The sequence below is a fragment of the Pangasianodon hypophthalmus genome, chromosome 19, assembly GCF_027358585.1.
Source record: "Pangasianodon hypophthalmus isolate fPanHyp1 chromosome 19, fPanHyp1.pri, whole genome shotgun sequence".
Classification (NCBI taxonomy): domain Eukaryota; kingdom Metazoa; phylum Chordata; class Actinopteri; order Siluriformes; family Pangasiidae; genus Pangasianodon; species Pangasianodon hypophthalmus.
In genome coordinates, this window is record NC_069728.1 from 4,234,543 (window position 1) to 4,261,242 (window position 26,700).

At 37.1% G+C, this 26,700-nt stretch overlaps 1 protein-coding gene across 1 annotated transcript; it reads right to left on the reverse strand.

The window, feature by feature from the left end:
* Window positions 1-26,255, reverse strand: kdr (kinase insert domain receptor (a type III receptor tyrosine kinase)). Its single transcript, XM_026946909.3, has 30 exons — window positions 25,996-26,255; window positions 24,384-24,480; window positions 23,868-24,082; window positions 23,168-23,289; window positions 22,667-22,835; window positions 20,398-20,534; window positions 20,023-20,212; window positions 17,900-18,017; window positions 16,967-17,136; window positions 16,605-16,761; window positions 14,642-14,753; window positions 13,793-13,901; window positions 12,091-12,435; window positions 11,826-11,972; window positions 11,472-11,603; window positions 8,847-8,953; window positions 8,330-8,465; window positions 8,032-8,136; window positions 6,901-7,014; window positions 6,506-6,594; window positions 6,177-6,345; window positions 4,964-5,055; window positions 4,760-4,882; window positions 4,530-4,641; window positions 4,153-4,252; window positions 2,286-2,391; window positions 2,009-2,154; window positions 1,863-1,914; window positions 1,685-1,770; window positions 1-1,584 (listed from the first exon to the last, which is right to left on the reverse strand). The coding sequence occupies exons 1-30, from the start codon at window positions 26,057-26,059 to the stop codon at window positions 1,368-1,370; spliced, it is 4,038 nt and encodes a 1,345-aa protein (XP_026802710.3). The 5' UTR covers window positions 26,060-26,255; the 3' UTR covers window positions 1-1,367.
* Window positions 26,256-26,700: the final 445 nt, after the last annotated feature.

The window sequence follows — 26,700 nt, forward strand, 5'->3', positions numbered from 1 at the left end:
TATAGTTAATATTTTTTTATTGATTTAGACAGACAGACACACACACACGCATGCACACACGCACACACACATAAACACACACACACATACAGTACATTAGAAAATAACTTTGAGCGCATTGTCTCTTCAAGGTCATTGCAAAACAGATACAGGAAGAGAGGAGTCTCATAACCTGATTCACACACCCAAACACTGGCGTGCACACACACACGCACACACACACACACATACACACACACACACACACACACACACACGGTCCTTTATACTCTGCCTTTAAAATTTTCCAAAGGAGATGTAACTGAAGATAACAAATTCTGACAACTACATTTAGTAGAAATATTTTCGATAAAAGTTTATTTTAGAAAACTAGTTATGTTTAGGACAAGTTTAATAAAATACATCATTCTTACGTAACCTACATTAAGGTCCTCCCTTAATAACCTGTACATTCAGGAAGCAAACCTTGAAAAATGAAAAGCATAATGTAAAGAAGGACAAGAGGCAAGGAAAAGAACATTCGAGAGACATTGTTGCTCGTGATTTGATAAGATGCTGGCCAAATGTCAGAGGAAAACAATACAAAACATAAATACAGACAAAAAAAAACATTAGGTCACTCAGAAAGTGACCAGAAAGTGGGTGTATCTTTTTACAGGAAGTGGGAGTGGTCTCAGTGAGCAGCTACTCTTGCTCTGCAGTCTGTGTAAACAATGATTACATTTCCAAAGCTTTCTCCAAAAAGTGTGACCTTTAAATCAATTAAAATGAATGCATTTACAGCAAAGCAGACACATACAGCTTATCTGCACCCACAAAATATATTACATTTTTTTTTTTTTTTATTGAAGGGAGGAAATAAAATAGACATGGTCATTTGTGTGATAAATTAGAACTCTGCATGAGTGTTTCACATGCATAAATTGCAAGATAAATAGAAATGAATTGTAGGTTTCAGCTAAGGCACAGTGGTCAGTTGAATGCTATATGTTATGTGTGTTATACTCAGTGATTATAATTTCAAATCTCAACATACAGTTACAGGCATGTGCATGCAGCACTTTAGTGTTAAGGAGATTTACTGACTTTAATAAATGTACCTGACTAAATCATATTAAATAAAAACTATAGAGAAAACTATAATGCCACTGATCAAGAGAATGTGAGGAGAGCTGTGCTTAAATCAAATAACTGCTTTGTAGCATGGACTAGAATCTCTGGCTAAGCACCAACCTATCATAAGCAGAACCTTGTCTGTTTTTTATTGCTTTCGGTGAAAACGGGTGAGTCTGCTATTCCAGGCCGAAAGTTAAGAAAGACCAACACTTTGTATAGTCATATAGTTGTGGGTTTATGGGTGGTTCCTATTAAACAGGGGGAGTACTATAGCGGACCTCAGTGCTAAACTTGTCATCCCTCTTGGGGAATGGTGGCTTCTTCAAAATGTCCCTCTTCAGGATCATCTCTTCATTGGCATACACAGGCGCCTCTGTGTCATCCGAGTGGTAGCCCGACTGGTAGCCACTGGTCTGATTGGATGATTCAGATGCCACAGATTCCTTACTCTTACATCGTAGCAGGGGGCTGAGGGAAGAATTAAAGTTAGTGCACCTCCATATCATATCATATCATATCATATCATATCATAACATGTACAGTTGAGGGGAAATGGCTGGAATCTCACCTGAATGTGGCCATCCTCTGAGCTTGATGATTTAGCGCTTTCATCTCATCAGGTGATAATCCAACATCACAGTCCATGTGACCATTCTGCAGAAAGAAATCATTAATAAATCATCATAGCTGTCTTTCAAAAATGCTGCCAGAACTGGTTTCAGTCTTCATTTATCCATAAACCTTACCATTATGGCACTCTGTTCCAGTGGAATGTCTTCAAATTTATGCTGAGCATATCTGAAAGGAAAGACACATAATAACACAGGTTCAGGTACATGTATATATGCCTTTATATGTGTGTGTGCGTGTGTGTGTGTGTGTGTATACTAACCCCACTGATGGAGCATTATCGTAGTTAAGCTGGGTCTCCATGCTTTTTGCACTTGGTCCTTTGTTATATGATGTCATTCTGAGCTGGGGGATTCCTGATCCCCCATCCACATCCCCCATTGTCAGTGGAATATAGTCTTTACCATCCTACATCATAAAAAATATGCACTGAGATCTGTGGCTATACATACCCAAACACTCAAACATGCTGTCATTATCACGGAAAATCCCTGTTACCAATAAACACATAAAATGAAATACTGAAAACCATAGTGAACCTGTTGAGCGCTGGCCTGTAGCAAGTTGCCCAGATGCTCCACTAGTTCTGTGAAAGTGGGTCTGTCCTGTGGATGATCCATCCAGCAGTCTAACATGGTCTGATAGCTGAAACATGACAGATTGTAATTAAAGCACAACTGGATTACAATTGTACATAAATTACAGTGTTAATGCAATATTACACACTGCCTCATAAACAAAAATTCACAAATATAGAAGTCGTACAAACAAATTTTCACTGTGGAACTTTACAAAGCGTTTGCTGAGATTCTTACTGATGTTACTGACACCTTTGCTGAATTTACTGCAGAACCTCAACCCTATTATATCAAGTGGAAGCATTTCTTAGTTGTCTATAAAAATGAATGAAATGTTTCATTTATATCTATGGTACAGCAGAGATGAAGTTCACACAGAGTAAATGGCTCAATCAATCCTGGACAAGCATATCTTAATATACTGTAAATCAAGACATTTATCTGTTGCACTCATCAACTCATCAGCATCTATGTAGATATGATTGTTCTTGATCAGTTAAGTCACATATAAGCTCTCTGTGAAGTTTCTCTCTTGACCATTTTTCCTAATTCCTAAAACAGTAATTCCCATGATCTCAGCTATGTGACACATTTGCTTCCGGCTTTCTGATAAATTTGATGCATTGCTCAAGAGTCTGTATGAACTCCAGTGAACCATATTGTTTCTAATACACAATTCAGGGACATTGAGTCATATATGTTCAACTTGAATACAGAGAGCCTAAATATTGGGAGGGGTAACTGAGTCTCTGGGAAGAGCGAGCAAATACTGAACATTGCTATTCCAGGCAACATCAATGATAGAAATATAGATAATTATAGATAATAATTCAGAATCCCCTGAATGAATCAAAGTTGTTTATCTAGTACCTGGGAAAACAGCTACGTAGATCTCCCCATTTACTTGCCTCTAGCTTTTTTTTTTTAAACAGTTAGACTCTATTATATGAAGAGAGGCTGTCTAGAGTTGTTTTATAAATCCCAGATACAGACTTAATCAGTTCAATGGTCTACGCAGGCTGTACTATTCCAAAACCAGGTTAAGCAAAATGTCTGATTGTCTGTCTCCACAGTGCCATAGGTGCAGCACTGCAGAGGGCTCTCTGTCACATTTATGCTGGTTCTGCACTGCGCTGCATGATTTCTGATCCAACATTTTCAAATTGTTTTCAAAAGTGTATAAAAAAATATTCAGCCAGATCATAATTTCACACTTTTTTGGTTGCTCTGATATGACAATCACCTTACCCTCTTACACACAAACAGGCCCCAATGGTTAGTGTGATTGCAGCCAAAAAGATAATATTCTTAAAATTGGAAGGTCCTGGACCCTGCTTGCTTTAAGAGATGGTTAATTGAGATGCTTTTCATCATACAAATGGAACAGCTACGTGCTACCGAGCTTAAACAAACTGTGTGGGGAACCTTGTTAAATGCTCTAGAAGAGGCCAAAGCCCCCAAATCGATGCCCACCATTGGAGCTGCACATCAGTTACTCTCAATTTTGAAGCCCATAAACATGAGATTTTTTTTAAACATGAGCCTTTTTTCTCTTCCTTTTTTCTTTTCACTCTTCCATTTTGTTGTGTGTATTAAATCTTTGAAAAAATTGAAAATAAAATATCTACTAGGGTCTACTAGGAAAATGACAGGAAATGCCAAAATACTCATACCAGCCTACAAAAATTTGATATAGCTAGCACTGGACATATAAAGGTAAAGATTTGTGATGGAATTCCCTATTAGGTATACTATATGTATATTTAATGTATACCTAATATATATTGTATTTATATCAATACTATGACTGCAAGAGAAGTATAGTTACATCTCAGGGGTGGCATAGTCAGGTGGTCTCATCCTGGTACCATCTTTTAGCCTCCTGCAGAACGACTCGTCAATATTTACTCCCGGATATGGAGACGCACCTGCATTTAACAACAGGTACAGTACAGGATTATTACTCTGTAATATATAGTGGGTATAGTAATTGTTAAAATGTTATAATATGCTTACAATATGCTCTAATTATAAAGACTCAAGCTTACAACAATAATCAAATTTATTAGAACATCAAATGTAAAATTTACATACATTGTTTTGCAATTTTTAGGGACAGAGAAGGGGTGGTCAATTTTTCAAATAGATTTACCTACAAAAAAGTGATTGTTTAATGAATTATAGTAAGACAGCAAACTCCCTCACCCAAGGAGAAGATCTCCCAGAGTAGTACTCCAAAGGACCACACATCACTCTGTGTTGTATACACACGGTCGAAGATTGTTTCTGGAGCCATCCACTTCAGAGGGAGACGTGCCTAAGAGGGAGATTAGGTTTGGCATTACTATGAAGTTCTCTTCAATAGTTCCACAGAAGACATTACATATACATAATGTGCAGTCATAGTTCATGAGAAAACATATATGTGTGCTTACATCTCCTTTGCGGACATAGTCTGGGTCTTTATACACATCTCTGGCCAGGCCGAAGTCACAGATCTTCACAATGTTATTCTCAGAAAGAAGAATGTTCCTAGCTGCCAAATCCCGGTGAATGCACTGACGGAGGAAAAGTTGTAAATTTACACACACACTTATACTGTATATACACACAAATACAATAATGTTTTTGAGATTTACCTTTCGAGAGGAGAGGAACTCCATTCCCTTGGCCACTTGAAAGCTATAGCTGATGAGATCCTCCATAGTTAATTGATCCCAGTCTGAACTTTCTGCAGCACACAGATTCATAACAACATTGACAACTGCATTATAGTCATGTAGCAAGAAGCAAGAAGAACCATATCACTAAAGTATTACATCTTTAAATGAAGTCATTGTAAATGTCAATGATCTCATTTGACCTTTTGGTCTAGAATCTCTATGGAGCTGATAAAGGCAAAGGAATACTGAAGAAACACCAACAAATGTAAAAGTGTCTATCAGGGCTATCGAATTATTTTTAAAAGATTAAGCAAACATTACCATTAGTGCTAAATGAAATAACACTACTAGGAGAAATGCTTTCTTCATTTAACTGTTATATCAAATTTTTAAAAATTGATACATAATTTAAAAATGTGTAAATAATAATAATAATAAAGTGGCATAAATCATATAAGTGATATACACTATATGGCCAAATGTTTGTGGACACCTGACCATCACACTCATACGTGAACATCCCATTCCAGATTTATAATTAATTGTTATAATAACCTCCACCCTTCTGGGAAGGCTTTCCACTAGATTTTGGAATGTCACACCAACCTTGGTAAACCATGTCTTGGATTTTGCTTTGTGCACAGGGGCATTGTCATGCTCCTTTCAGCTACAGCATACAAAGACATTCGTACAATTGTTTGCCTCTACCTTTGTGGCAACAGTTTGGGGAAGAGCCACATATATGGGTGTGAACTTCAGGTGTCCACACCTGGCCATATAGTGTATATCTATCTATGTAATTTGCAAGGGCAAATAAAAGCAGAACATACAGTACTTTATTAGTATCTACTATGAATTAATCAGTAGCTACTATGAAAATACAGGAAATGTATGTAGTTACACCAGTGTAAGAGAAATGTAAGTCTGGAAGTTCTGGGAGCTTAAGGGTTTAAACATTGGGGATGTTTTGCTTTCAAATTCATAAATATTCACACTGACATTCGTTCTGACAATCCGAGTGTCTATTTATGAATATAAACTAAGTACTAGCTTAGGAAAATGGGCATTTGTATAATGCTAAGAGTGATACAATCCTAGATTTTTTTTTTATTATTATCAAGATCTTCAGTCAGATAGATCAATTTGTCTAGTAGTAGCAGGTTATGGCCTTGTGGAAGATTGGCAGTACCTTGCTTATCCTGCTGAGGATTGGCAGTCCACTCATTTCTCAGTCCAGAGCAGATGGCAGTGCCAGTGCAGATGTCCAATCGAGCAGTAGTGCCCGTACCCAGATCTCCTTCTTTCGGGTCCTCCTCCATTCCACCAGCCCTGTCCTGCATCAGCCGAGGCCTATGCTTCTGAAACAACACATAGGAAGAGTGCATGTGAACCAAAAAATCATGATGTTTTTATTTTAAAGCTTGTTACTTTGAAGGCCTGCCAAATGACATAATTAGATCAGTGGATCCAGATTAAAGACATCTTTCCCCATGTTTTGAAGAGCCAGGGTTCATTTACCTTGAAGGGGCTATATTCTCCACGCTTGCTCTTCAGATAACTGGAGAGGTTACCATGCTTACAGTATTCCACTATTACCATCAATGGACCTGAGAGAGAGGGAGAAGTTAAATAGCTTTTACAGTGTTTCAAAGTAATGGCAGCTTTTCTGTGGTTTAGAGATATGTACAGATTTAACAGAGAATTTAGACTGTAACCATGGCTCTGTCAAAAAATAAACATACTTGGACATTTCCTACAAAGTGATTAGAGTGTACTAGAAGTACTGTTATTAAAGAGAGCATACAGACACAGGCAAATGTGTGCAGTTCATAAGTGTGGCTTTAAACTCTGCTGTTTGGAGTGTTTTTCATTAAGAATATCACATGTGTTTAGATATGATAAAGTGGACTCACCTCCTGGTTTGGTGCAGGCACCTAGCAAATTGACCACATTGAGATGGTGGCCAATATGGATAAGAATCTTCAGCTCGGACATCAAGGCACGGTACTCACTGGAGGTAGCACCCTCTGTAGTTGGGCAGATGTTACACATTACAATTGTTTCATAGCTACAGGACAGGCAAGGCAGGCAATTGCTTGGGGCCCTGAGTTTTGAAGAGGCTCCCTGAAGGCCAACACTAAGTCCATGGAAATGTCAAATTTTAAACTCCCCCAAATCCTCTGAAGGGCAATGTACAATGCTTTACAAGGAACAATCCCAAAGGGGGCCTATCTCGCCAAGTTTATTTTGAATTGTCACGCTTTTCAAAACGAATAGAACTTTCCCATCTGGAAGCCAAAAAAGAAAGCAAGAACAAGAAGAAGAAGGAAAGAGAGGAAAGAGGAAGCAGAACTGTGCTAAGTGGTAGAGATTATCTTTATCTAGAGTATCTAAGCCACAAATTATTGCTGTCCAAACATAGTTAGGAGAAGCAAGAATCTAGCTAGGAGTTGGCATTCAGTTTGGAGCGCTTAATTTAATATTTAAATTGTATTGATAGTGTGAATTTTTCAAGAATATACAGAGTATAAAAGCCAACACTTTACCAAAGATGTGCTGTCATAGCCTACATGATGAAAGAATGGTTTATCTAATTGGAAAGCTTAATCTAGCACTACATCCAGCATGCAGAATAAAACGCTAACACTCCATTGTAAAATGTTTTTTGGATCTCTGATTCCTTATAAAGGCATCTGGGTAATAAAGTGGCAATAAAGAAGGAAAACAGATGCCAGGAAGGCTGCTTGCATTTTCCTGCTTGGGAAAAAAATCACCTGTAACTACTAGAATAAGTTTAAGTACCAAGCATGCTCAGTGTAAACAAATGTTCACTTTGCCTAGCTTGGATGCAGATGGATAGATCAATTAAATGATTATTTGAAATGCATACCTCACCCAGAAATGCTAATTTTATTATTATGTTATTAAGTACTGAAATCTAGAAGGGCCCAATTAGTTTATGAAAATAAGATCACGCTAAATGGTACAGAACTGGTTGTCCTTCATGGTAGTGAAGATGTAAAAAGTGAAAGAAATCCACCTACCCTTTAGCATCTTCACTGCTACTGTAGTGCAGGTGGTGGCTTTTTCAATGCCGAACGCTGCTGCCTCCAGAACCTGACCAAATGCCCCTCGACCCAGCGGTTCCCCTACAGTCACCGATTTCAGTGTTACATTTTGTATTTGTTGATTATATATTTTACAGTATGCACTTTATTGAACCCTTTATTAAACATACCACATTTTTATTTACCTTTATTACTCTTATTTCAATATTGTTCTTGAGTTAAAATAGATTTCCATGTTTGAAGGCACATTCTGAGTTATGGGTCTCAAGCTCACCTAGTTTGAGACGCTCACGGGGAAATTCCCACTTGCTGGCATCATAGGTGAGTCTCTCACAGTGCTCGTCCATTGGCATGTCTTCTGCATCTAAGATAATTGACAAGTAGCCTGTCTTCATATCTCCATCAGTGGGCTAAGAGTGGCAAGGATAGAAGGAAAATGAGAGATTGCATGAGGAAATTCAAGGACAATCTAGTTACAAGTCAGTGAGTGGGAGTGACTAAAAAGACATGACTCTATGCATGTACATAAGCATTTAGCCCTTTAGGAGCTCCAGTGAGTGACCCTCATTCCCTCGTTAGTTGTGAGTTACAATGAGATACCAAGTCCCACCCAGGCTGTCCCACACATAGCAAGCATGGTGGGACCCAGGGAGGAGGAAGGTTCATAACCCTGAATAGGGCGTATAATTGAAGGAACTCACAAAGGAAAAAGGGAGCTGTGGCCTAAGCAGTCCTTTCACATGTGGGCAAAGAGAGTGTGTGTGACTGAAAGATTGAAAGTGAAATATTACCCGTTTTCTGTTGCGTATGACAAAGACAATGAGAAGCCAGAAGAACATGGCAATAACCACAGCACCAATCGGCACAATCAGCTCCACATTCATCTTCTCCTCTGCACCTAATATGTAAACAAACCAATTATACTCATGAACCAGACTATAAAACACCTAATGGAGTAGTAATTCATATGACATTATATCATTTACAGACTAAAACCAATAATAAAATTAAAAAGATATAGTGAAATGAACGAATATCGAAACTGTATTGATAGTCACAGCAGTTTTAGCTTTCAGCAAAAATTATACACCAAAAAGAAAAATAAATGTGTTTATTATTATATAGCTGGTGATTTATTCCAATAAATATGATTTTTTTATTTTTTTTTTATAAATACAGGTATGAATATGTGTTGGTGGTGGGGGAGTTACAGTAGCTGCAACTCTGTGAGAAATGCAGGTTTTGACCCAACATTTTATCTAATCAAAATAAGCTTGCATGAACCTTTTCTGCTGACACCTTAAAGTTTATCGTTGCCTTTTTTTCCGTTTGCCGTCCACATTTTCAGCCTCTGGCTCGGTGTCTAATTATCTCTCATATTATTACATTTTCTTTGCTAATCAGTTAATTACTGACACCCCTCTTCTCCACCTGTTCTTCTTTATTTCAAGTCTTCTTTCTTACAGGCTAGCTGGTTTTCTCTCTCACTCTCTCTCTCTCTCTCCTATGTGAGTTCATTTAAAAGCTTGAAACCTTCTAAAAACTATTAAACTATTATAGCTGCATGTACCCTGCAATTCTAAACAATTTTATTGTAATTTTTATAGTAACACTTGCATGTGTTATTTTCCATACTCTTCCTTCTAATCTCTAAAAGATGAAAACCCTCGTTTATTAGCTAGCTGGAGCAGTTGTGACGGTGACAAGCAATGCTGTCGAGAGACAAGTCACGTACACTCAGCGTGTCTCTGTTAACACTACTCACCCTGTTTGTGAGTCTTCTTGTGATCTCTTTCTCTCTCAGGCCCCTCTAGAGAGGAGGTGGGTGCTTCAACTCGGTCTTTCTATTCTGGGACTATGTACTGTTTTTTTTTTAGTGCTCCCAAAAGGATGTGCGTCCATACAGCCCTCTTCCTGGCTGACTGAAAATAGTGCTATTTTTACCTCAAGACTTTAAAACAATTCCCCCATCTCAGACAAGAGCCAGAATCTGAAAGAGCTAACATCAAGCCCATGGCCAGTGCTGAGTAGAGTTCTGTTAGTCAGTCGATCCAAAAAGAAGCAAAATTCTACTGCTGTGTTTTTGGGTTTTTTTCTATTTTTGGCTACTACTCAGTTATAAACAGGACTACCTGTCCATAAGGGTTCCTTGTTTATTATATAATGGCATTTCCTGTCTTGCCAGGTAATCCTACATATGCAAAGAATGTTAAAGCAAAAAACACACAACATTGTTCCTGTATTACAGAGGATGTCCATACTACATTGCTCCAATAATAAAAAAGAAAGTATCTGCCAATTTTGTCAAAACTGAGTCTTTGTTGTTTTGGTCATGTCATTCCATCAAACAGCGTTATTGTCTACTGCTTACTATTACGAGCAAACTTTCACAAGCTTTTTACATTAATAGAACAGTACTCTTTCTTAAAGTGAAGTTAACATCTTCTATTAAAAACAACCAATCTAATTGCTCGTCAATATTCCAGCCCTAATTTCCTGGCGGCACAGTGGGCAGCATTACCGTTTTACAGCTCCAGCGTCCCAGGTTCAGTCTTGGGTTACTGTCTGTGTAGTTTTTGTGCATGTTCTCATGTGGGTTTCCTCTAGGTACTCCTGTTTCCTCCCACTTCCCAAACACATGCCAGTAGATGAACTGGCAACTCTACATATCCCCTAGGTGTGAATGAGTGTGTGAAAGGTGCTTCTGGTATCCTGTTTAGGGTGTATTTCTGCCTCATGCCCAGTATACCAGGATAAAGCACCTACTGAAGATGAATGAATGAGTTTTTCGACGATATACCAAATCACCGGAATCAAAGTCACTACATGACTTTATAACTCCATAAACAAAGACCAAAAGACAGACATGGAAGCTAAATACTGTTGTTCAGCCATTTCCTACATACACAGTGGGGTCCAACAGTCTGAAACCACATTTAAAATCTGGGATTTTTGTTTTTTATTTAAAACTGAAAATGAATTTTGAAAATTCTAAAACAAGAAAAAGGGAAATGTGTAACATCTTGACTATTCAATATTCACTAGGTCACTATTTAAATGTACACAAATTAGTGATATTGACCATGTTAAGTGCTTTGTACAAACCGTCAGATTTTCCTCATGTCTAATCTCTTCTACTGAAGCATGTGTTCAGACGGCATACTAACAAACTCTGAAATTCATGTAAATATTTCTAAGATTCTACTTTTCACATTATCAGTTATTGCTGATAATGTTATTTGTAATGAAAACCTTGGTGTAAAGTTGAAAAAGAATGCCAAACAGAAGCATGTTCTAGTCCTCTCAGACATTTGGACCCCACTGTATTTGATGATAATGAATCAGAATTAATCTCCACTAATTTTGACTGCAATTGAGTCTTAACTCTAAACCATAATATACAACAAAACATTTACCCTCCACTATAAGCTGGGCCTGGATGGAGTCACAGCCCTGTTTGTTGCAGGCTGTGCATGTGTATAGACCACTGTCCTCTTTCTTTACTCTCTGGATGGTCAGGATGCGATTTGATTGAGCCAGAATAACACCTAAAAATAATTTCAGAAATCACAGGTCACCAAACATAATCAGCATGATTATGACAACTTAGAGGCAGTTGTAATTAATGACAAATAGACCAGTGTTTAGAAATGGTATAGAAAAAGCAGTGCTACATAGTGCTGATTCATAAACTACTTTTGATAACAAGTCTGATATATTCATAATCACATTTTCCTCAAAGATCTGACCAAATTTAAACAGTCTCTCACCAGATCCCTTAATGACAGTCTGGTTGTCTTTGGTCCAGGTGATGATGGGGGTCGGCGTGCCCCTTGCCTCACACACCAGCATGGTGGAATCGCTCACGTTCACCCTCTGATCACTCAAGTTGGTCACAATCCAGGGTGCCTCCAGAGCTAAGAGCAAAGTTACAAGCAGAAATATTTTAACGACATATTTTAACTATGCTCTAAGATATCACATACTGTATAACTACACTCTAAGATTTTAAAAAGCTCTTTGAAAACTCTTTACCCCGGAGACGCAGGTTGTGTAGCAAGCATGTTCTCTCACTGCTGTCAGCGTTCTCCATGCGGCAGGTGTACAAACCCTCATCCTGCCGGCTCACCCTGGGTAAGGACAGGTCCAGGGTTACGTTGGAACCCTGCAGGCCTGCGATAGTGGCGTTGGGCTTGGTGAGGGGCGCTAGGCTGAGGCTGGCACAGGGCACGGTGGTAGGGATCTCGGCCGGGTTGGACACATTCAGTACCCGATACCAGCTCAGGCTGGAGTACAGCATGCGGTCGACTACGCAGCGCAGCAGCACGTCCTCCTCCTCTATGGGCATGCTGGAGGGGAATACACTCAGGTTGAGGAAACCTGGAGAGGAAGACAGAGATTGTGTGAATGTATAGCATATGATCATGTTTACTAACAGGAACTTTGTTAAACTTTTAGCATTTAGCAAGAAATATCATAAAATTGTTCATTATATATATATATATATATATATATATATATATATATATATATATATATATATATATAAGTATTTATTTATTTATTTATTTATTTTATTGTGACATTACAAAGGAAGAACATGTTCTTTTAAGGAATAGAAATAAAATTGTCTTACATAAAAATAATTTCAAATGGACTCATTTTTGGACTTATTAGGACATATTAGTCACTTACATTAGTAATAATGGAGAGAAGTTCCCTTCTAATTGATCAACAAGGTCTATCTTCTAATAAATCGAACTGTACTAGCATCTCCAAATTATTGTATAATTTTTTGACATCGTTTATATAATTTACACATATGGAAATTCATTGTGTGAAATGGTGAAATTTTGTATATGAAATTGCGGAATCTAAAAATTCCTCTGCACTAAAATTTGCTTATTTTTAAATGTATTTTTTAAGACCCTCCATTCTGCATCGAACATCACCAAATATTAAATTTCGTTTAAAAATACTTGCTAAGATTTCTACTTCTAAATAGTGCAACACACAATATAGACTTTTTTGGAGTAATGCTTGCATTTAGTTTACATTGGTCAAAAATAATTTGTTCTTAATTTTAGCTATTTGCCCAAATCAGAATTTTCCCAGAAGTCTCATGTGCAGTATATGTAACAAAAACCACATTTATTACTTTGTTGCTGTACATAAATTTGGTTTTAAAGTATTGCTACTTGGGTTTTTCTTTCACCTAAAACTTTTAATAATCCTATATTTGTAAAGGCATAAGTCAACTCTTTGGCATCAGACAGCTTCAAGGATCTGATCCAAATTACTAACAAATCTAAATTTAACAGATGTGACAGCAACAATGAGATCTAATATCCAAAACTGTAATCTATGTGTTAAAATGGCTATGTACACTCTGTATGTCAAAAAAATTTATAGCAAAAAAATGTTGTATTTGTGTGACATTTAGCTATCAGCATTCAACCATTTTGTATTGTAAGATGTATTACCATGCTAGCTAACATGTGAGATATTAGGAATAAATCATTGTTACTTAGCATTAGCTAATGTTTTCACATATTCCCTGGTGAAATGAACACTAATTTACTATCAGTAACACAGATATCATAAACTTCCTCATGTCCTGTATCTTTCATGTACTTTTCTATTTTAAAGAATTTGAAGCTATTTGTTTACATGAGTAATTGCACTTTAACTTGAGTAAATAATTTGGGTACTTTTACCACCTCTGGAAATCACTTACGTGCCACTTGAAATATAATGACTCTGTCCTCCACTCCTACTTTGTTGGAGGCAATGCATCTAAACAGCGCATGGGCCACAGCTTTCTGGATCTTCAGCGTGCTGATGGTCTGCAGGAAACCGCACACCAGCCAAGAAAAACAAGAGACATATGAGAACTTAGAATGTAATTACATCTCCTTTGTCCAGTCATAACGAAATTTGGATCACAGCATCACGAGACCAGCCCAAACAAAACGGGTTTTCAGATTTTTTATATGTGGGACGTTTCCTCCATAACCTGCAAATGAATTTGACGGCTAAGCTGCCAAACAGGAAGTAAGGGCATATGTCAGCAACACTTTTACCTGTTGAAACTAAACTTGTCACATAGATTCAGTGATATGATGTACAATTAATAAACATGATTTGAAGTTATTTGCAACTTGAGAGGGCTACTCAAAACATGATGTGATGTAATATTTCAGCAACAGCTTGACGATTTGCCTTCAGATTTAGTGTATCTCATTGGGAACAAGTGTTGATGGTCCCAGTGGCTTCTGGTCTTCCTCTATGTCTAAGGGGTGGGAACAGAAAGTGCTTGGCCCCCTTAATTGCTGCTTGCAGCTATATTCATTATTATTATTATTATCATTATTATTATTATTTTTACAGGAAGCATGTTGAACACTGCATTTGACAATGTTTAAGTTTTAACCAATGTGTAAAAGTTTTCCTGATGTGCCATTTCTGGTTCAGTTTACTGAGACGACTTTGTCTGTAGCAGCAGACTTCATCTCAAACTATCGACATAGGAGACATGGGATTTTCGTTTATAGTTATATATAGTGGTTATGTTCACTGTGGTTACCTTAAGTGAGCTGTCGATGAAGCTGGTGGGCTGCCCAAAGTGGTTTTTCCCTGTGTTGTTAGAAATCTCCCTCCATTTCCCTTCACACTCTGCACTCTGATCTGACCTGGGCCTTAGACAAGACATACAATAACATGAGTACAACATGAGTCACACACACACACACACACACACACACACACACACATTCTTACAGTGTGAGGCATATACACAGCAATCTGGATGCACGTCTGCACCTGTATCACAGACTAGAAGAACAAAAACATTGAATCCTGACTGTTATCATTTGGAATGCTCAACAATCTTACTCATTATCTTATGTCACTGTTTCGGTTCCCGTTACACAATATATTTTCAAGCAAAGTATATGACAGGAAATGTCGGCAAACAGTCTCATCAGGGTTAACCAGAGGAGAGGAAATCGAACAAGAAAAATGAAATAAACATAAATAAGAGACAAAAAGGTTAACAATTGAACCTTCATGAACAATGGAAATGTGGACATTTTTAAAGGCTTGCTTACTGACATACAGGTCACTCGACGTAGTATTCAAATTGTCCCCCGTTTCAGATGCAGTCATTGTGACACTGTTGTTTTTTGATCAAGGATACACGGATGTTTTACATTTGAACAAATCTGTTTTTAGAACAACAGGAAGTTGTAATGTGGAGGGAGGAAGCAGCCAAAGGTGAAGTCTGAAGATAAGGCTTGCGTGTCCCACCAAAAATGTTCAGTACGCAGTCACGAGATCGCCGGAGTAGCTGTTTTTCAATCATGGCCTGTCAATCGATGTACCGACTGACTCAATATTCAGTGGAGCCTCAATTATTATTTGTAGTTATCTTACAGTTTTCCTTCACAAAACTTCATACATGACAAAATTAAGAAAATATTGTAAAACAGACCTTTTTTAGAAAAAATTATAATAATTCGCTGCACACATATTCACACACACACACACACACACACCATTCAGTTTTTCCTAGAAAATAACGGTATCCCACTTATAGGATATCTGTTGCATTAAAACTGGACTCACAAGTTTAAACTATAAACTAGAATTTCAAAATCACTGTGAATGACAGTATGAGAATGCTGTTTTTTACCCACTGCACTGCATTGTGTAGTGTCTGAATCACATCCTCTTATCTGCTAGAGGCTGGATTTCACACCCATTGTCTTGAATCTGTTTTTCATCAGCACACTGTGTACCTTAATTTAACAATTTAACCCATCACCCAGTGCTTGCTTTCTGTAGGAACAACAGCAACACACATATGTATGTATAAATACACATTTAAAAAATAAGTGGCACAGCGCCACAAGGACAGGTTTGTTTGGGTTTTTTTTAACCCCAGCACAATTCAATCACATGACTTTGCTGTTATTTTTAGAACCGAATATAGGAACATGCTGGTTTTAATGAATTAGTGCAAATTTGAACTGCTACTATCCACAATAATGCTTGCTAAAAAATATTCACTTATCAGTGGAGGTCCTTTTTACTCAGGTCAGCAGGTTTTGATTTTACAACAATACACTTTTAAAAATCTTAATATACCTTATCTTATCGCTATCGTCAACAATTTATATATATATATATGTATGTATATATATATATATATATATATATATATATATATATGTATGTATATATATATATATATATATATATAGCGAGAGAGAGAGAGAGTATTGATTTAACTCTTTCAGAGTTCATTGATGTCCAATTGGACATATATAAACACTGTAGGTTGTTCAACACTCTGGTTATTAATTCAACACTTGGGATTTTGCTGTGTACACAGAAGCAATGATCCAAGAAAGTTTCCGGGTTGCGGGAAAACTGTATTTTAGTGTTTCAGAAAAATGGGAAAATGTTTCAGAAAATATTTTGACCTGAATACAATGTGGGACCAAATCTCTCTCCTCCCTCTCCAGATGACCTTCATGTAGACTTACTGAAATTTAGCTGGACAGTCTTCACTGGGCATCCACTGCCAATGGATAGAGACAGGACTGGAGCCACCAAAAGCAGTGCAGGTGAGAGTAGGGCTGCTGCCAAACATGTGAACATTTCGATCAAAGGGTACCTCCTTCTCAAAGATCTTAGGATGAGCTGTGGGCAAGATATAGAGAATGTAAGAGGACAGAAGAGAAGAGAAGAGAAGAGAAGAGAAGAGAAGAGAAGAGACAAGTATAGAAGAGAAGAGAAGAGAAGAGAAGAGAAGAGAAGAGAAGAGAACAGAAGAGAACAGAACAGAAGAGAAGATGAGATGATAGAGAAGAAAAAGAAGAAGAAGAAGAGATGATAGAAACATTACCATTGACTAATAGCTGAAATGTCTGGCTGTGCACTTCTCTTGTGATTTTATTGGTCATGACCACAGTGTAATTCCCAGCATCTTTTTCTGTGACTTCATATATAGTGAGAGAATCTCTGGATGGCTTCATCCTGTACTCTTCATTGGTGATGGACTGGCCATTCTTTAACCTGTTCGAACAAGACAGAGTGTCATACTGTCACAAAAAAAATGAATGAGTGTGGTTTATATTAGTAGAGCATTTTGTAATAATAAAAAATATTTTTAATAGAGTAGGAAGAATAGCCTGGACCTTTATTGCTTATTAAACTAATTAAACTAATTAAACTTATTATAGGTCACAATAAGCACAAATAAGATTTGTTGTTGTTGTTGCTGTTGTTGTGTGCTGTAAACATCCTGATAAATCTCAAACAGTGCTAATATGTTCTCTGTATTTCACCAAATTAAAGAATTCAATTCAAATAACTACATTTTGGTATACATTGCCACACAAGTGGTTTCTCAACTCTAATGAAATCAAAAATTACCCAGATGCTAGTACTCGAGATCCTTTCAACACATGTGACTCTATATGGATGAGTATTAATTTATAATCGCACAATCCAGTGTCACCCAGAACTTTTGAGTCTGGTTCCTCTCAAGGTTTCTTCCTCATGTCATCTCAGGGAGTTTTCCTTGCCACTGTCGCCTCTGGTTCGCTCATTAGGGGTGAATTTAAATCTATATCTGGATTTCTGTAAAGCTACTTTGTGTCCAATGTTAAAAGTGCTATATAAATCAAATTGAATTGAATTGTCCATACTATTCAGCTCTAACTAAAAATTTGGCTCTTTTTAAATACACAAAAACACATGCAGATGCACATACAGATACAGTAAACTACAGACACACACATACACACACACACACACACAAAATCTTGTAACTCACCACTTTGCATTAGGTTCTGGATAAGCATGGTATTTAACAGGGATCTTTGCTTCTCGTTGACCTTTGTTTACATCCACAGTTTGAAATGACTGATCATGGAGCACTAGGAAAGGCTTCTCTGTAATACCAGAATTATCAAAAGATCTTTCAATCATATGACAAGAAAACAAAACAACAAATGTTCAGCTTAACACCTGATTAGCTTGGGCAAGTCGAACCGTTAAAAAAAGAAAAAAAACAACATTAAATCATTAAATAATGCTGCACTGTGTGATTGTGCCAGAAGACCACCGGAAACTAGTTGTTTTTCAGTTTCATTCTACAGGGTGTCCCAAAAGTCTCCATATATAACAGACATTTTTAGTAAAATGTCTTCCAAAATTTTTCATACTACACGCATAACACCAGATGTGTTCAAATTAAAGTTACATTTTTGCTAAAAAGTGTTTATTTCCCCTACGAAAGGAGACTTTTGGGACATGGTGTGTATTCGTTTCCTTTTCAATTTGCTTTATATACTATAAAATAAAACAATATGGCTTACCAGAGTGTTTACCAGAGCGTAAAACCTGGTTATTCCAGGGATAACCAGAGATAGAGATTGCAACTTAATCCCGCCCTTAATCTTAATCTTAAACTGTATAACCTTCCATACATAATGGGCTGTGTGAATTGTTATGAATTTGCAAGTATGAGGCAAAATTGGCAGCATGTGTACATATGTTTGATGAAAGCCTTTGGAGTAGGGAGGAGGTCTGAAATCTTTTTGGCCTATTTTATAGTGTATGACAGTTTATCTGGCCAACAAGCAACAGCTTCTCAGTCAGCTAGTTGATTAACTCTGTAGCTAGCTTGCAAGTTTAAAAGAAAAAAGATCTATCAACATGAGCAAAGAAATGAAACTAAAATGGCGTTTTAGCTTGTGTGTTGTGGTCATGAGGAGCCTTTTTTGTTGGAAACTCTTAGATGGATTGTTAAGAGTTTTCAATCAAAGAGTTTTTTTAATTTAATTTAAATTATTGATAAACTAGTAGGCATCCAAGCTAAGAGAGACTAAAGATGATGGTGGAGTCAGCCAGCTAACATGAGCTAAGCATGACTGGGTTCACTATTTTTTTTTATAATGAATTAATCCCATAGCTAAGACCACAACATATTATCATCTTTCATTTTTTTATTGTCCACTTATAGCATTGGATTAGCTTGTTATGGATTTAGTAGCTAACCTTGGTGTTAACTTGTAGTTGTGGTTTTAGGTTGCAACATTAATACTTATGATTAACTCACATTTTTCGTTCTTATAATAAATACTATAATAAGTACAAATGTATGTTTGCTGAAGACATAGCCATTATGTGGCAAGCATTCATTCTTAGATTATAAATGTATGAACATTCAGTCCCACAGAGAGATGCAGCTGTAACACCTCAATAGATGATGTGGCTAGTGAGTTTACACTACATTAACATTGTAAACATTATTAGTTTGGCAATTAGTACAGTACAAAAAACTAAGGTAATTAATAAATATACAAAACATCACTGCATAAATGCTAACCTAATATTATTCTAATCTAATTTCTAATGCAGGTTTTGGACAATTTTGCAAATTCTGTCTCATTTGGTTAGCTGCTGTTTGTTTTTCAATAAATATTCTTTTTTTTTATTCATAGGCATATATTTTGTGCTCTGATTTTTAATATATGTCCTAGCTTTTGCATTGGGCTAACACTGTTGTCTTCCTGTCCGGTACAAAACAACTAACAGGCCTGTAAGGATGCCCCTATGTGCCACTGGTTAACATATTCAGTGTAATTGTAAATGTAAAAAAGTCTTTTTTTAAAAAATCATACACAATTTTAAAAATCTTTAATATTAAGCTGGAATAGAGAGTGGACATTTTTTAATAAAGCATCTACTTGGCTTTTCTTTAAAGCATCTACTTCTATTGGTAGCTGTCAGAATGTATAGAGATTATAGCCCTGGTATTTAAAACACACAAAATGCAGCTTTAATGTCTTTCCAATACCACTTTGGAATGCCACTTTGTCCTGTTAAGAGCCAAACTTCATGATTTGAAGTTACATCTCAAAGAGAAAGCTGAGAACTCTTTTAGTCACTTACCATAAACTATAAGGGATGCTCGGCTGCTTTTGACCATTTTACTGCTGGACGCTGTGCACACATATTCCCCTGTGTCATTGATTGTAACATTCTCCAAAATCAGCATGTTCGACAGTTCCAGAGAGTTCCACAGCTTCTTCTTGGAGGGCTTAGTCTCATAATGCCTTCGTGGGGAATGGTATGGATTTCTCTGACACGGCAGAAAGGGTATAAATTACACATGATGCTATGCCAGGAGAATAAGGTATCATGACTTAGATTAATGGGCTGTTGTGTATTTGAGCACCTATATGCACAGTCTGATATACGGTATAGTATACAGGCTTGTGTGCACATTGCTTACTGATCTCCGCTCCAAACTCCCCACACACTCACCTTGTCCTGAGGGAGGCTCCACTGGAATTCAAGGGCTACATTAAGTTCTGTGATTGCAGTGCAGTTGAGCACCACCTTCTCCCCAACCGCTCGCTTCTCTTGAACAGGACTCACTCTGAGGTCATAGATTTTGTATCCTGCGGAAGAGAAGGGAGGGTGGTATTGTTCTTGTGTGAGCACCAAATAGCTCCCTTCAAACAGCTACTTCTAAATTTCTACACATACCAATTCCCATACATGTTAGGGATTACAAGCAGGCTTTCTGTTCACATGTTTTATACAAAATGAGGCTTTGTTAAATCGTTATAGAATCACTCAAGTAAGTGATGATGTGCTATGTATGTACCACTATAGAAAGTGTGATAATATGTTAGTGTGAATTCTGTAACATTTAGTATATTCATAGGTAGGTTTAGTCATGGTAAACAGCAGTGGTGTATTCCAGACACGTCATTTACAGGCCAGAGAGAGAGAAGAAATATGTCCATGAGTGGGCAAAATTTAACTTTTGGTTCATTTGTCAGTTTGTCATTTACACTAGGGGTGTATGGCAATGCCACCATCTGCAGCACAATGTCTTTATCTGTCTCTGTTTACTGCTCCAAATATTTGTATCTGTATTTGAATCAGAAGTGAGTGTGGTCTATCTTGGAATTAGGTTTTTTTTTTTTTGTGAACCCTGTGCACCTAGAAACACTGGAAATTCACTGAAAAAAGACGTAATTCTGAAAATATTACAAAAAAATAGCAATTTGCAAAACATAACTTAATTCAACTCCTGAACTTGTACAGTTCCTCAACCTCAACTTCACTCAATAATAATTCAACTGGCCATAATCAGTCCCAACCAGACACCCTGTAGAACTTTCTGGCAAAATTTCTACCTAATGTGAATGAGTAAGCTAGGGAACTACCTTTCAAAAAAGTAAGATTTACTAGTTTTAGGTTTGTTACATTCCAAAAAGATTGCTGAACCTGTAAGCAGAACCTACTATGAAGCTTGGACGCAGTGCTGCTGCGAGTCAAAATGGGGTCCTTTAAGTGGCATTTCATTATAATTCCTGTATAGGAAGATTTTCTTTTAACAACAATGAAAAATGCTCATTTAAGAATGACAAAAAAACATGCGTTCTGAACATACTAATTAACATTTTTAAAATAAATTAAATGATTATATTTTGGAGACGCAGCAAGCATATGCTGCCCTGTGTACAGAACGTGGTCGATATAGAGCAGCAGCTCTATAAATAAAAGCATATTTCTTTTGTGAATTTCAGGCCAGTTTAGCTCCTAGTTCAATTCATTAAGGCAACGTTTAGGTCTGGCTACTGGACCAAACCACTGATAAAAAAAAAAAAAAAAAGCTCAAGCCCACATCTCATAAAAGCAAAAACCTCCCACATGTGCAAGATTTCTAAAAAAAAAAAAAAATCCTCCTATTTTTCTCAGTAAGCCTGTTTCTATCTGCTTAGAATACATTATCTGTTCAATCCAAATGTTTTCATATCCAGTTGCATCCCTAAGAGTTAGAAATCCACTCTTAGCTTTCTAAAAAAAAAACAAATGAACATAAAACTGAATAGAGCGTCTCTAATTCATATCTGTATTTGTGTTCCTATTAGATCACCTGTTCAATCTGTGTAATGTATTCATATTCGGTTGCATCCCTACTTTACACAGACACCAGAACACATACCACAGGACACAGGATACCACAAGGGTCAAACTTAACTTAGGTTATTTTAAGTGTTACCAATCTGGGTTTTTGGAGGAACAGACCACCAGGATTTATTTCAGGTAAAAACAGCAGATTGTTAGCAGTAATGTTTCCTAGCTAATGTCAGCAATGTGAAACTAGGGCAGAATTTGAGCAGTTAAAAGTAGGCTGTGGTGAAGTGGGATTAGTCATGGCAAAGTCAAAGTGAACTACACCACTGGTAACCAGGAAAGCTTAATTATGGCTGTTAAACTCTAACTCTGTTAAAGTATTAATAGCTGGCAGATTATTTGGTACAGTAAAATGCTTGTATTTGACTTTTATTCACATGACCATGTTGGACCTTATTTAAAATATTTGCATATAGTAGCTCCTGGAAGCTTTTTGGAAATGCGCTTGAAATTAAATTCTGCTGGAAACACGCCTGATCACCATGACTAAACAGTAGCTGTATGAACAAAGAACAAACCAATGAACAAAGTCCATCAATCACATAAATGTTTTGGCTTTACAAATATATGTAGTGGTCCTTGTCAGTGTACTCCTCCTTACCTACAACAGCCAGAACATAGGCCAAGGACTGGAAGGTTTCATTCTGGATGCGAGTTTGGCAGTGGACTACACCAGCGTAGCTGATCACATGACTAGGGAGCACAAAACCTCTTTTGCTGTCCCAAAACACGTCCTTTCCATCAGTTACTAGTTCCTTCACTGGATATTTCTGTTAAAGTCAAATACCATGAGATTTATTTGGTACCTCATTTTCAGGCAATGTCAATAGGCCCCAATCTAGATTCATCTAGAAACCTAGCCATGAAATCATTCAACATGGTACTATTCATGCTCAGGACAGATTATTATTGATGATGTGGAAAATTTTTTTTCTGTTTTCACTGCAGTGTGTACTGTCTTCTAGCTGACATGGCAGATACAATGAAATTAAATAATTGCATTTGAAAATTAAAGCAGCATCTGTCCTCAAAACGTAAACACACACAAAACCTAATGACTAGAGCCTGGACCAAACACACATCATCATCAAATCTCTCCCACCGTGAACAGAGTGACGTTGAGGTCCTCCAAGGAGCCCAGGCAGGGAATGACCACTTGCTCTCCTTCTCGAATAAATACCACCTCAAAGTCTTGAGTTAACCGGAGAAAAGGCATGCGGTAGTCTGGAGACAGGAAAGCATTTTTTAATTCATCTAATCCACGTCATTTTACTATTATGGTCTGTTGCCAATTGTCTTGTCTTGTTTTTGCAGTAACATTTTAACAAACTTAGAGAAATGTCTCGTTTCTCTCCTTAAACTGGGTTAAAGGCAACAGGATGTGGGAGCATGGAATTGTATGATTCTAACAGGAAGTAGAACATAGAGGTAACAGAGGACATGCATGTGCACAGGTCACACTAGAGGATCAGACAGGAAGTGTGCTAAGGCTTGATATGTCTCTCTCTCTCTCTCTCTCTCTCTCTCTCTCTCTCTCTCTCTCTCTCTTAGTCTGTCTCTCAGCTTTATATGTATCAGTCCTTAAACATAAACCTACAATCAGACCTAGAGTATAGTCATTACTTTGTAAAGAAAGAACTGCCGTCAGCAGAGCTCTAAAAGAAACCAATACCAGAACACTAAAGAACTGACCACACCTGAATAAAACATACAATACTTGTTAAATAACTAGTGTGCCAAATTTTAGAAATGCTACCTTGTACTGCATATCCACAAAAATAAAAATACCAAGAGGAACTCACCTTGCACAAAGACGTACACTGACACAGAGGTCTTCCCTTCCTCCACAGACAGGTTTCTGTAAGAACAGCGATACTCTCCAGTCTCATTTCCCATTGCCCCAGTGAGTGTGATGGTGCTACAGAACAGTCCATGTCCACTACAGTCTGATGTTACAATCCTGCTTTCAGAGCCGGTCCGGTTGTAAGGAGTGTACCATTCCAAAATCTGACGTCCTCTATAAGACAGAATTACAAAAATGGTTCCTCAAGGGTGCCTCAAAGGTTTATTTGTTTAATTAAGGGGTCTTAGCTCCGTAAAGGATTTCTAGGTTGGAATATTTGGGCACACCCAAAGGATGCTTAAGCATTAATTTATCTAAGAATGTACATATAAAGTCAACGCACAAATTCAACTCATTGAACTCTTATTTATCAGTAAATGATGAGTGATATAAATTGTTACATAGCTTCCATTATAATCTACTGACTGCATTTCACATTACATCCACCTCCTCAGTTACTGTAGTGCTTTCTTACCTACAGGTAATCTCCAACGTATCAGATGTGTTGATTTTGTATGTCTTATCTGTGATGTTCAGCACTGGAGGGTCAGGTACAAACCTGTGCTCCCTAGCTGTAAACAGAAGATATTACAAAAGCTTTATCCATTAAGTAAAAATAATGCCATCATTAGATTAATGATGGTATTTAAATCTTAGCTCTACAAGTCATAATTAGGTATCACAGACTCTGTCCTTTCCAGATTTTTGTTTTTTTGTGCATCAAAATAAATCTGATCCCCAGTTCTTTATCGTAGTACTGTATAGTGACCCTTGCTAAGTGACAAAAGCAGTTTCACAGATTTGTGGGGGAAAAACCCTAGAAAAAAAACAAAACATTTACGAACATTAATGCCTATTTAACCTTTTCACATAAATGCAGATAATACTAGACAAGATAATCAGCAGGAATTCACTCAGTGAATAGAGAACGGATAAAATGACATCAAATATGAGCCTTGGTTTAGGATCTTGTGCTCATATGGATCAAGCATCTTGAAGTAAGAGTGCTGTGATCTTGTCTATGTACATTACTTATTAGAAAAGGTTAAAAAATAAACAAACAAACAAATACATTAATAATAATGATAATAATAATAATAATAATAATAATAATAATAATAATAATAATAATAATGGCCCAGCTGATTCGAGATCAGCACACTTTGAGTAAGTCAGGAACATAAAGTACAAGTTCTGAGGCTATTTTTCCACTGGAACAGCAGCACAGCGGCCTGTGTCAAAACAGGAAACTCAGGCAGATGGGCCTGAATGGCCCCACACTCCAAGCCCTGAGGTGGGGTTCCTGCTCCAGAGGAACCAGGGCAAGGGACACACATACGCTCACTAACATAGACCCAGCGTTATAATGTACACACCCTTTTGGAGTCCTGCTAACACAACTTGATTTGAGACATGCCAAGATCCGATCTCAGAATTGCTAGGAACTAATATTTAAATTTAAAACAATGGCGCCACAGCATGCCCAGGCGATACGGGATAAGTTAAATAGAAAGGGCAAAATTTGAATAAGTGGGAAAAAAGAAATCAAATAATAAAGAAGAATAAAGAAAGAAAAACAAACTGTGATGTCATAACACGTTAGACCCCAATAGGCTGATTGATTGATTACTGATTATTATAAAAGACTGAAATATACTCATAAAAGAGACATTTGTCAAACTGTCATGCTGAGATATAAAATGTAAAAAAAAAAATAATTAATGGAAAGTTTGTAATTTCACACCACTTCAGAGTACAAGACTGACAGTCGCTCCTTTCCTGAGGTGATTGCATTGAGAATAACAGGAAAGAGCTCAGAACAGATATATTTAGAAGACCATTTAAGTAAGTTACAAAACAAAACCTATAACACAACATAATAAAAAACAAATAACAAATTAATAATAATAATAATAATAATAATAATAATAATAATAAGGAACATAAAGAGATTCCATTACCGAGTTAACTAAGAGGTCAGGAAATTTAAAAAAAAAAAAAAAAAAAAAAAAAAAAACATTATTTCTGTTTTATCTTCTAGGCTAGGTGTTACACTATATCAAAATACAAGTTTATGTCTTTTTTACCTGTCACCCAGCTGACTCCAAAAATAATGCCGATGAGAGAAAGAGCTGAAAACGACTTCGCCATCGTGTCCCCACATGAAACCACTGGACAAACTCTCCCACAGGACAGGAATACTCAACTCAACTGTGCATCACTTTCCCATAAAGTACCTCAGTGTAATCCACGCAATTCAGAAACGAAAAGATTCCAAGCAAACTGATTTTTACCGTGTATCCACTGAGGGAAAGCTGAACAGGAGCAGCTGAGAGGATGAGGAAAGAGGACAAAGTGGGAGGAGGACAAACTGAGAGGCTGAGGGAGGAGCACGCCTGAGACCATGCCACTCATTCAAACCTCAGCACATCAAGCTTGGAGTAAACGTGTGATAAACAGCACAGAGTCAGAGGTTAAAGGAAAAATCGAACCTTAATCTTTTCTCTGAAAAGAAATATTCTTCAAAAAAAATTATAATTTATACACAAACGCAAATATAAAAACAATTCACATCAGTGCCCTGGTACGAATTATGAAAAATGATCCGCATAGACATCATTAAAGTGACTCAGCAATGCACTGCTGAGACATGATTGGCTGATTGAATAATTGCATAAATGAGCAGGGGGACAGGTGTTCCTATTAAAGTGAGCATAATGTTTTTTAATATAATATTATTAATAATATATTCATACTTATGCATTACTACAGCGTGTCCCAAAAATCTCCAT

What these genes read in the sequence shown, in the direction of transcription:
- kdr (XM_026946909.3), bottom strand. Translation starts at nt 26,059, where the DNA reads ATGGCGAAGTCGTTTTCAGCTCTTTCTCTCATCGGCATTATTTTTGGA. An exon ending in CTGGGAGATCTTCTCCTTGG is followed by an intron (nt 4,253 to 4,529) that starts GTGAGGGAGTTT and finishes TGTTAAATGCAG; the next exon opens with GTGCGTCTCCATATCCGGGA. An exon ending in GATAATGCTCCATCAGTGGG is followed by an intron (nt 1,915 to 2,008) that starts GTTAGTATACAC and finishes CTTTCCTTTCAG; the next exon opens with ATATGCTCAGCATAAATTTG.